The following is a 12,525-nucleotide window of genomic DNA, read 5'->3' on the forward strand; positions in this document are numbered from 1 at the left end:
TTTCATAAAGTGAATGTAAGAACTTTTATATTGTTAGTAATATTTTAAGATTAATATTGACTGGACTGACGCAACTTAGCTTTACTTGATTATCTGTACATAATTTTTAAAAAAAAGTGAAATATGTTAAGTATGTTAAAATATGAAGTATGTTCAAATATGTTCCATCAGCCTTCTGAGAAAGGTTTATTTTTTCATCTCTCATTCATCATTGTATTGCATTATATGTTTTAAAACTACAGAGCTTTGATCATAAAACCAAGCATTAAATATAATCTTATTAAGACATAATTGGCAGATATAGAGTGAAGACTGCTGTCTGTTATAGTGTTGATTCATTCATTTAAATAGCATATTTTTGCTGTAAATATAATTGAGGTGTTTTTCTCCCCCTCAAGTATGAGCTCCATATTCTCACTATATCAAACTATATGAGCCATAAGAGCCTGGTGCAGCAAATATTATCCTCAACAAAAGCTCCTATGCAAACCTTTTTGTTTCCTATTTCAATAACCTACTTATAAAAAATATTTTTTTCTGACTATTAATTCATATGTCAGGCTTTACATGGTTGACATTAGATAATCCATTACCTAACATGAAGTTAAAATAGCAATGATTTTTTTTCAGCATTTAATGATTTTTGTTAATGCAGGTTAATTTACAACTGGGCATCACACACTATTAGACTGAGAATCACACATTAGTAGACTTTCAAAACAAGCTCACTCAGAAAAATGGGCCTTGTTGCCAGGAGACCAACGAAAAATGAAAACAACGTGTTGTTTTTCTAAAATGGGCTCAACATATCAAACATGTTTGACTTCATTCGACTGAAAGGAATCAGTCTGAACCTAAAAATAGAGTATCTGTGCTCATCATACACTACGTGATTTTCTATAAAATCTGTCAACTTTGACTGCCAAATATATGCAGATTGTTTCTGACCAGCATTGACTCATCCAGACTGCATATCAGGGCAAAAAATCTGGGTAAAAGTGTTGTAGTGTATTCAAGCTTGTGATTACAATATGTAGTTGCCCCTTGTTTTTCTTTATGTTAATTCATAGAGCATACAAGGGATAGTTCACCCAAAAATTGAAAATGCTCTCTCCCTCAAGTTGTTCCAAACTTGTATGAGGTTCTTTGCTCTGTTGAACACAAAAGAAGATGTTGGTAACCAGACAGTTGACGGCACAAATCAAATTCCATAGTAGGAAAAAAAGTCAATGGCTACCATCATCTATCTGGCTACCAACATCATCTTTTGTGTTCAACAGAACAAAGAAACTCATATAGGTTTGGAAAAACGTTTTCATTTTTGGGATGAACTGTCCCTTAGTAGCCTAAATGTTGAAATTAACATTAAGCATATTAAATGCTGAAGAATTATTGTTCCTTGTTAGATAATGTTCACAAATTACAGTTGTGTTACCAATATACTGTATCTCTGATGCATTCTCACAGAGTAAAGTAAGAAAAGAAACAACGTTTGAATCTCTAAATCAAACTACAATTACTACTACTAATAATATGACTTCAGTTCACTGTAGATTTCACAGCCACATGATCCACCAGACGAGTATTGGCCAAAAAGTGAACTCCAAAACTTGAAGGAACATTTGAATTATTACACATTAAATTCAATTAACACATTTAATAGGCTTGAGGCAGTGATTTCCCCACGGTTCAGTGTGAAGTGTAGGCTACTCATCCTCTGCTAGTGTGTAGTATAGTGTGCTTGTGCTCACCGGAGGTCGACATGTTTGAGCGTCAGCAGACGGAAGGCCTGTAGCGTCAGCACCGGCACTTTATTTCCAGCCATGCAGAGTCTCTCGACGGCGGGCAGCCGCTCCAGCACCGACGGCACCTGTGTGAACTCATTGAAGGACAGGCCCAGGTAGGCCAGCCTCTGCAGGAAGCCCAGCTCCACGGGGAGAGCACACAGCAGGTTCCCGTCCAGAACAAACGTCTGCAGACTGACAGAGACAGACATGAGCTCCACAACTACGCAGCACACAAAAATACTTTTTGAAGAACGTTTTATAACATTCGCCTCATGAATGTTTAAAAAAAAATAAAAAATTCTTGGTTAAGGAAACATTCCATGTTCTCACTTTGCATACATTATGAGATTTTAATGTTTTCTGAACCTTCTGAATCAAGTAGTAACATTTAAAAAATGAACATCCAACTAAAGCGCTTCAGGACTAGACGGTGCATACATTTTATTGCTAATATTTTGAGAGCATTATTAATAACCAGATAACCTTGAACAAGCATTCTATTAATGCTACTGGACGAGAGTTTGTTCATAACTTTGAGAGAACGTGAGCTAACGTTTCCTGTTAGCTGGGTATTACTATGCAAAGCAAGGAGCCTTTTCTGCAAGGAGGTCATCTTTTATTGTTGCCTCAGTAAAACTCTGGAAACTTGACACTTGAGCACGAGTGTGCAGTGCAGTGAGTGTCACATGACTGCCTGACTCCACTTCACATATCTACTGTAAGTTTGGCTGTGTTTATATACACTTGCAAACTTCCCTAAGCACTTTCCCTCGGGGAATCCCCAACGCTTTTTTGATGCGTGTTCAACTTTGTGGAGGAGGGAAGCTTATTTGGACGGACCATCGATCCCTTGATTTTGGCCGAGGGAACGAGTCTACTCAACATGTACAATGAGTCTACTCAATCATGGTGCATTGTGGTCTATGGATCTGCCATAGACCACAATGCGCCATGATTGTGACGTCACAGCAGGCCAACTTAATTTAGCCCCACCCCACACAACTGTATGATATTGGAGTTATTTTGACATTTAATCACGTTTAATACGTTTAATACCAAGCTGACTGTATTTTTTTTTCACAATTATAGTTAATTGTATTATATTTTTATTTGTTTGTAACTGTTGTGATTGTATTATTTTTAATATTTTATATAAATAAATTAATGTATTCATAATTAATATTTGTTTATATTAACTATTTTAACAGCCCAAGCATACATTCTGGCCTACAGAATGGTGCATAAAACAAATTCATAAGGGAAAAAAAAAACTATAAATATTAAATCAGCTCCATTGCGGATTCCAAGTGATCATGTAGTGGGCAACTGGTGCAAAGTAAGCAATGACGTACATCGAGACGGAGAGAAGTTAGTGAAGGAAGGGCATTCTTAATTATTAATATTTAGTCTGCATTATATTCATAAGTTTGAGTAGTTTAATAAAAACTTCTGTTTGAACATTGTAAAACTGACAATAAAATTAATTTAGGAGCAATATCTAAAAGTAAAAACTCAAAAGCAATTTGAAAAAAAAAAACAAAGCAAACAAAAACTGTTTAAGATGTTTAATGTTTTGTGTGTTTTTTCTTCTTTCTATATACCCCTGACATAGTTGGCTATATATACTCTTGTTTGTACAATATGATTTGTTTTCATTAAAAAAAATCTAAATAAAATAATAATAAAAAACAAATAAAATAAAGATTATTGTGACATTTTTCCTTGGTAAGCAAAACAGTCCACGTAAAATAATGTATTTTCACTGGACTGCGATCCTTAGACTTAATATTATTGTTCATAACAGTAATACAAGTAGCAAGTTATTACATATATTTGACATTTTGTTAAGACTAAACTGTACTGATGAAACAGTCACAATAAGACCAGAAAAGTGTGCTGACGCGTAACATGGGGAAAAAAGTGCAAGCCAAAATTTAGACCTTGAGAGAATAAATCATAAACATGTCAAAGCGAACAGGGTGTTGCGATGCTACGATAGACGCTTCAGTACCATACAGCATCATCATCCACCCATTCAGAAAGACAAATGTATGAGTTTCTATGATGCTTGCGTTCGCTCTAGACAGAGTCTACTCAATTGCTTACCCATGACTCACAGCAACACAGCTAAAAGTATTCCTAACATGCTGGACCTTTTAGTGAAAGTAGCCAGTTGAGACAAGCCTTCAGCAGCCGTAAGAGCTGAGTTTGTGATGTTTGTTGAGGGGCGTTTGCAAGGTCGTTTGAAAATGTGCTTTATTTTTGTAATTCCGCAGAAACTACACGCTTCCCCTTCAAACGCATCTGTGGCGGACGCACTCACTTGGTCATTTTGCCCACGTCAGGATGGATGGAGGTCAGGTGGTTGCAGCTGAGGTTGACCTCCGTCAGCGTGCTAATGGAGCAGATGTGCAGCGGGAAACTTCCCAGCTGGTTATTAGAGAGATTGAGACTCCGCAAACGGGAAAATCTGCAGGAGAAGAGAGGAAATTTGGAGATATTAAGCAACTATTAACCTCACACAGTGTCTGTAGATCTGATAGAGGAACCATGACACTTCAGCTTACTTCATAAAATCATGTTTTAGTTTTAGCATGTATTATAAAGTGGATAGTTCCAGTTCTTGATTTTGACCTCATTTCATCAGTATTACATAAAAAAAAGAAGAAAAAAAAAGAAAAAATCCAAACAGAAAATGTTCATGTTCACATTTGACAAAGCTGTTGATAGATATACTGATACTGACAGTTATATGAAAGTCCGTAAATCCTAAAATGACCAAATATCGTCCTGGCCCAATCATACAGAATCTCATCATTTACAAAATACTGGCTAGAACCGTACAGTTAAACACGGATGGCAACGCAAGTTTTATCTCCGCTTCTGGTCAGACGGGATGCATTTCCCATTTCCAAGTGAGACGGCAAGTAATTTGATTATTATCCTCGATATGTATTCATTTACTTCACTTTAAACAATTACTTTCTGTACTTTTCATTTTATATGAATTGCACTGTATTTCTGTCTAAATGTCTGCATTAAAATGTCAATGTTGACACTCTTGTCCAAACACCTAGGGCTGTGCATTCAGTTTTATTTCCCAAATTGCGCGTTTTCTGGATTTTAAATGGTTCTGGATTCTACTGTACTACTTAATTTTAATAATCCAAAAAATGTCCAATCGATTGAATTTATACAAATTTAACAATACATTAAAATTGTAACAATAATAATAGCATGTGAAATGTATGGTTTTTTAGAAATGTTCTGTTTTCTGATTTAATACAAATTTATTATTAAAAATGCTGGAATTCACCAAACTTTCGATTGATCAATCTTCAAATTAAAATGTGAACAATGTGAAGCGGGGGTAGCGGACCTGCTCGGTTAAACACACACTGACCTCTGGAGCTGCAGCAGCGTCTGGTCCGCAGGCAGAAAGTTGTGTTTGAGGTTGAGATGCGTCAGGTCCTGACTGAACAGCAGGTTGGGCGGCAGTTTCTCTAGACTACAGCAAGACAGATCCACCGAACTGATCCTCTGAGACACCATCTGACAGACACACACACACACACACACACAGGTCATTCATCGAGGTATGGGGTCAACAAGGAATTGTGCATCTGTGGGATTTTCTTCCCCAGCTGTTTCTGCAGGGTTATTATAGTTAACCGAAACTAGTTAATAAAAAAAAAATTGTTGCTTGAAATAAAATAAACGTTAACTGAAATAAAATAAAATATAACTATAGATAATTTCAGCCCCAATTTAAAAAATGAATGCACCTCTTGATGGAAATAACATCACAACACTTATTTCCATCAAGAGGTGCATCAATGTTTGGTCCAGATCTTGTGTTGTCAACACAAGAGTCCAGCACTCTGTAAAGTCTCCTCCAGCACATCCCGAAGACTTTCAATGAATTTAAGATCTGGACTCAGAGGAGCCGATTCATGTGTGAAAATGATTATTTATGCTCCTCACAACCATTCTCTCACTTTTTGAGCCTGACGAATCTGGACATTGTCATCCTGGAATATGGCCATGATGTTTTTTCATACATGGTTGTTTAAGAAATGAAAAGCTACACACTGTTGCCAAACATATAACATGCTATAAACACAATAATCACTGTAATAATGATACAGTCATAGATTCTTAAGCATTTGCATATTTAAATCCAGCGACTTTTTTTTTTGGCCGGGTAGCATATAACATCTCAATGATACTAAAATAACAGTGGTTTTCTGGTCCAGCAGGCGAACATGGTCACTTAGTAAAGTAGATCGCACACTCTCCTCGACAACAAACTATCATGTCTTCGTGAACCAGCATTCATTAATAACACAGCACAAGTCGCTCATAACATGACACGATCACATTAACACAGCAGCCTGAAACCTCTTGTGAGGTTTTTCTAATCTGAGGGTCCCGGTGGGCAGGACGGCTCTCACGGCACAAGGTTGTCTCAGGGAACGGCACAGTAAAATAGGCTGGGCAGGCTTGCCCTACTTGCGTTTGTTTAGGATGGTTCGTTCGTAGTAAAGTATGCTAAAGTAGGACTCCCAACTAGGGCTTTTCACACTCTTTCTGTGATGGAATGATGAGGTGTCATTTTCAGGGCAAATATAACTTAAACCAGAACAATGAGGAGCTCCAGAGTATCCGAACAACTGCGTTTCAACCATGTAAAGAGGTGAGAAGGTGTGTGTAAACGTGCTACAGAAGCACAGAGGTCTGAAGTCCACGAGCAGAAAAACACACGCTGATTTACAGCAGGGGAACGAGTGCACTTCTGCCAGATCCAACCAGTTTATATCTCATGAGCCCTTTACAGTATGTTCAGGGCTGAAACCAACGCACATCAGTAGATAAATGTTAACGGCAAGAAAAATTAGACTGGGTAAAGTTCACCGTACTGTGAGAACCGAGTCACATGGGTCACAACATAAATGTTTAACAAACATCAGACATACATCTGCTGATAACGCTTGAAAGCTTAAAAAGAGGGTTGTGTTGCCAAGCTTAATGTAGTCTGTGTGAGTAAATGAGCCCTGATATTTCAATCGTTCAGTCTTCAAGTACACACAGAGTTGAGAACGGATCACAAGGTTCTTTTGATTCATTCTGTGCTTTGCTTCAGTTGTGTTCGGGTCTCACTACATTCCCCGTTCACACTGTTAACAGAATGCAGCCCATTACATTAATGGATTATAGCTCAGTCCCTCCAAGATTTTTAACAGAAACACCAAATATATAATGTAAACTATATTCTTATGTACATTATGTATTATAACAAATGCCTGCAGAAGGTGTCAACAGCTTTGTGATTGTTGTTGTTAATTATACAACATGATCAAATCCTTTAATATTTAATATTATTGGCCAAACAACATTTAACTCAAATGTTCATTTAATCTTTAATATTTGACCACTTCTTTACAAAAGAAATGCTACAACCACTGTAATTTCTTGAACAGGAATATGAAATCAAAACATCTGAACTTCTACTTTGAAATGTTTTACGTTACAAATCTGATAAAATGGTGTACATTGCGTTCCCAGATGACCGTTATTTGCAACCCAAACTCAAAGCATATGCAGAGAGGGAGTCTGAGACGCTGAAGCAGCATTTACTGTGAACGCTCGAAGCCACTCTGAAACGCACATAACCTACACACATGTAAAAAAATAAAGCGCATTTATATATATATACACACAGTTGTAATCGAAATTATTCAACCCCCATTGCAAATCAGATTTATTGGCGAAATTTACAGCTGTTTCTTCAGCTATTTGCAATGAACAAATCAAACAAAAGTAATTGAAATAGCTCAACACAACAAATGTTTCAAGTGGTTTTACCAAATTCAACTCAAAATTCAACTTTTAATGACTTCTGCATTCTCAAAATTATTCAACCCCTTCATGGCAAGCATCTTTAGTTCTTAGTAGAACACGCTTTTGCTGTTACGAGCTTCTGCAAACGAGATGTATAACCAGACACCAGTTTCTGAGGAATCTTGGCCTATTCCTCGTGAGTAACGGCCTCCAGCTCAGTAATATTCTTGGGTTTGCGTGCTGCTATACCTTCTTCAAATCTCACCAGAGATTTTCTATGGGGTCTCAAGTCAGGAGACTCTGACGGCCACTGTAGAACCTTCCAGGACTTCTTCTACAACCGAGCCTTGGTGCAATTTGAGGTATGCTTGGGATCACTGTCCTGTTGGAGGGTCAATGACGTCCAAGCTTCAGCTTCCTCACTGACGGCATGGTGTTTTCTCCTAGGATTTCCTGATACTTCAATGAATCCATCTTGCTTTCCACACACTGCAGTTTACCGTGCCAGAGGATGTAAAGCAGCCGCAGAGCATCACAGATACACCACCATGCTGAACTGTAGACGGAGTGTGCATTTCATCGCTCCACAGAACAGAATCCCAAAACTGCTGTGGCTTATTTATATGATTTTGAGCAAATTGGAGCCGACTTTTCTTGTGCTTTTGGATCAGTAGTGGTGTACGTCTTGGAGTTCTGGCATGGAAACCATATGCGTTTAGTAAGTGCCTTACTGAGTAGCCTAAGAAAAGGAGTTTTTTAAAGGGATGGTGAACAGCAGTGTGAGTAAAATAATAGATGCCCCAACAGACACGTTTAAGTCCAAAGTCTGGACGCGCTCAACATATACAGCGGGTGAAGTAAGTATTGAACACGTCACCATTTTTCTCAGTAAATCTATTTCCAAAGTTGCTATTGACATGACATTTTCACCAGATGTTGGTAACAAGCCATGTGATCCATACATACAAAGAAACCAAAACAAACAAGTTCAGAAATTAAGTTGTGTGTAATAATGTGAAACGACACAGGGAAAAAGTATTGAACACCATAAATTGATATTCATTTAATACTTTGTACTAAAGCCTTTGTTAGTAGTGACAGCTTCATGACGCCTCCTGTATGGAGAAACTAGTCACATGCATTGCTCTGGTGTGATTTTGGCCCATTCTTCCACTCAAACAGTCTTCAAATCTTGAAGGTTACGTGGGCCTCTTCTATGAATCTTGATCTTCAGTTCTTTCCATAGATTTTCAATGGGATTTAAGTGATTGGCTGGGCCATTCTAGCAGCTTTATTTTCTTTCTTTGAAACCAATTGAGAGTTTCCTTGGCTGTGTGTTTGGGATCATTGTCTTTCTGAAATGTCCACCCTCGTTTCATCTTCATCATCCTGGTAGATGGCAGCAGATTTTTGTCAAGAATGTCTCGGGAAATTTGCCCATTCGTCCTTCCTTCAATTATGTGAAGTTGGCCAGTACCATTTGCTGAAAAGCAGCCCCACACCATGATGTTCCCACCTCCAAACTTCACTGTTGGTATGGTGTTTTTAGGGTGATGTGCAGTGCCATTTCTCCTCCAAACATGGTGTGTATTATGGCATCCAAACAGTTCAATTTTGCTCTCATCGGACCACACTATATTCTCCCAGTATTCAACTGGCTTTTCCCAGTGTTGTGCAGCAAACTTTAAACAAACTCCAACATAGGGCTGGACGATTTTGGCTAAAATCATATTGCGATTAATCGAACAAGTTACCTCGATTACGATTATTGAACGATTATTTAAAAAAAAAAATTCTCATGTGTCACTGGCAAGGCTTATACTGTAAATATGTTCACGGTTATTTTTTTTAATGAAAGAATGCATAATCCTATCTTTGTGATTCTAAAATAAGGAAACACACAGATAGCTTTTAATGATTACTTAACAAATATTTCAAACAATTGAATCAAACAAAGCATACAATGCTTGAAATAAAAACGTCTTATAAAAAAGCGATTCAGTTTTAATGTAAAAAGAACGTTTCCTAAAAATGTAGAAAATAGTTATTTTTGTAAACAAAATAAATTATTGTAAATACTGCCATCTTAAAAGTAAAATATAACTTGTATAAAACTAAGAAAAACTAATCCTTTTCATATTGTGTAGCATTTGTAAATGCTTGTGTTATCGAAACCTGCTTTGTGGAGTGGAGGCACTTGTTGCTGGGCGTTTGTCAGTCTCTCTCTTTTTTCGCGTGTTTCTTTGGTACAAGCGGCTCCTGTTGCTGAGTTGACTCAGTGTTTGAGTTCGCTTTCACACAGAGATTCCGGAAAATACACGGATAAAGTGGCCCGGGATTTGACCCGGGTTCGTTTGACTTTGGTTCATTCACACTGCCAGTGATTTTCCGGAATCAAGAGAGTGCGTTCACACAGACACACACAACCCGCAAAGACACGTGACATGTCCCAGCGGCGTCTATAGTTTGCTTATGAGCTGTGATTTCTCTCGAGAAACCACGCTTGTGCATTTTTTTCGATCATAAACTAGCGCATTACGAACCATTTCACGGTGGCCCACGATCCGGCTTAGCGCCATCATTACGACACGGCATTGATTATGGCTTTTGTTCACACAGCGCGCGTTCCGGGACTGAACACGGCAATGTTACTATGTCCCCAACCTGGCATCAATCCCGGGTCGTGTTTGCGTTCACACAGAAGGTGTTTGTTCTGGCAATTTCCTGGGATCAACGCGCTGTGTGAAAGTGGCTCATGTTGCTTCAATGTCGCAGACTGGACGGGGCGGAGTTACATGACTACACACGCGGTAATATGTTTTAAGGGGAAAGTACATTAACACACAGTGGGCGGAAATATTAATAGGATTAAAAAAACGAAATAACCGACATGGTAAAATTACGTTGGTTATAGGCTCTGAATTTCGGTTTCGATTATTTTTCGATTAATCATCCAGCCCTACAACATGCTCTTTTTTCAGCAATGGAGTCTTGCGTGGTGAGCGTGCATACAGGCCACGGCGGTGGAGTGCATTACCTTACAGTTTTCTTTGAGAAAACAGTACCTGCTAATTGCAGTTTTTTTTGAAGCTCTCCACAAGTGGTCCTTGGCTCTTGGATAACTCTTCTGATTATTCTTTTCACTCCTCTGTCAGAAATCTTGCGAGGAGCACGTGGTCGAGATAAATTTATGGTGAAGTGATTGTCCTTCCACTTCCGTATAATGGCCCCAACAGTGCTCACTGGAACATTCAGAAGCTTAGAAATGAGCCTATAACCAATGCCATCATTATGTTTTGCAACAATTAGGTTGTGAAGGTCTTGAGACAGCTCTTTGCTTTTACCCATCATGAGATGTGTCTTGTGTGACACCTTGGCAATGTTACCTTTTTGTAGGCCATCAGTTGGGACTGAACCAGCTGATATTAATTATCACTGACAGGGGGCTGGATTGCTTTTTAATTACTGATAGTTTTCAGCTGTTGTCTTGGCTTTCCATGCCTTTTTGAACCTCCCTTTCTTCATGTGTTCAATACTTTTTCCCTGTGTCATTTCACATTATTACACATAACCTAATTTCTGAACGTATTTGTTTTGGTTTCTTTGTATGTATGGATTACTTGGGTTGTTACCAACATCTGGTAAACCTTTCATGTCAATAGCACCTTTGGAAATATATTTACTGAGAAAAATGGTGACATGTTCAATACTTATTTCACCCGCTGTATGTCTGTTATTGGTTACAGTGATCAACGCTTCCAAAACATGTTGTAAATAGACATCTTTGACGCTCTTCATCGAGCGCTTACACAGATACACGCGGGAGTGTTTGAAAACAGGAGTCTATCAGCGGATCCCTAATATATATATAGCGAATCTGTGTAAGCGCTCAAAGAAGAGCGTCAAAGATGTCTATTTACAACATGTTTTGGAAGCGTTGATCACTGTAAATATAACTTCTAAAATATCTTGGGGGAAAAAAAATCATACGCTAATCAAACGTCACTGTTTCGGAAAATTTGTTGTTTTTATTGGATTAAATATTTTCAGTGGATGAAATTTTGGCGTATCACTAAATCTCACCGTAAATTTACTGCAAGTCTACACCAAAAAAGGAGCACAATTTTTGAGACTCTGATGAGACTCTCTGTCAACCTATACATTATTATTATTATTATATATGAACCTTATTACACATTTTTGTTGTTTGAATTTTTCACAGACCAAAAGCATTCAAACCCATAGCCCTGAAGTCACTGATTCTGAAATAAAAAAAAACAACGAAAGGCACCACATTAGTTCCATGGTTTTTGGACATATACCAACGATAGAAAGATTCAGGATCATGGTCTGTATAAAAGTCTAATCCCATCACTATACCACTTGCTTGCTTGCATGAAGATATTGGCAAGTGAGGCAGCTCATTAGAGTTTGGATCAGCTTTAGTGTGTCAGGTCGTATTATTTCTACAAGGTTGAAGGATAGAGGCAGTCTCTCTCACACACACACACACACACACACACACACACACACACACACACACACACACACACACACACACACACACACACACACACACACACACACACACACACACACACACACACACACACACACACACACACACACACCTTAGCAGCCTGCCGGTGCCAGCGCAGGTGTTCAGTGAAGCTGTCGAAGCTGATATAGTAGGTCTGACTCTGAGGTCCCGCTGAGCTGAAGGCCAAACAGTGACTGTGTTTCTTCACCTCTTCCACCTGAACACAACACAAACACACTCAAACTTACACATGAACGAGACATGCTCGCCATGCAGTGGGGGGAAAACACATCACCTTCATTACTGTCAGAGGTCTGTTTACATCAAGAACTCAAACTATGAGCAACAGCAGAGATG

General features: G+C 38.4%; 1 protein-coding gene across 1 annotated transcript in view; it reads right to left on the reverse strand.

Moving 5' to 3' along the window:
* Positions 1-12,525, reverse strand: part of phlpp1 (PH domain and leucine rich repeat protein phosphatase 1) — a 55,210-nt gene that overhangs the window by 19,021 nt on the left and 23,664 nt on the right. Inside the window, exons 3-6 of the mRNA XM_077242062.1 lie at positions 12,260-12,385; positions 5,191-5,339; positions 4,111-4,257; positions 1,752-1,979 (exon numbers count right to left, since the gene is read on the reverse strand). Of these exons, the coding sequence (XP_077098177.1) occupies positions 1,752-1,979; positions 4,111-4,257; positions 5,191-5,339; positions 12,260-12,385 (650 nt within the window). The remainder of the gene's footprint in view (positions 1-1,751; positions 1,980-4,110; positions 4,258-5,190; positions 5,340-12,259; positions 12,386-12,525) is intronic.

This window comes from Siphateles boraxobius, unplaced genomic scaffold, assembly GCF_051911475.1.
Source record: "Siphateles boraxobius isolate OS27281-9 unplaced genomic scaffold, OSU_SipBor_1 1, whole genome shotgun sequence".
Lineage (NCBI taxonomy): Eukaryota > Metazoa > Chordata > Actinopteri > Cypriniformes > Leuciscidae > Siphateles > Siphateles boraxobius.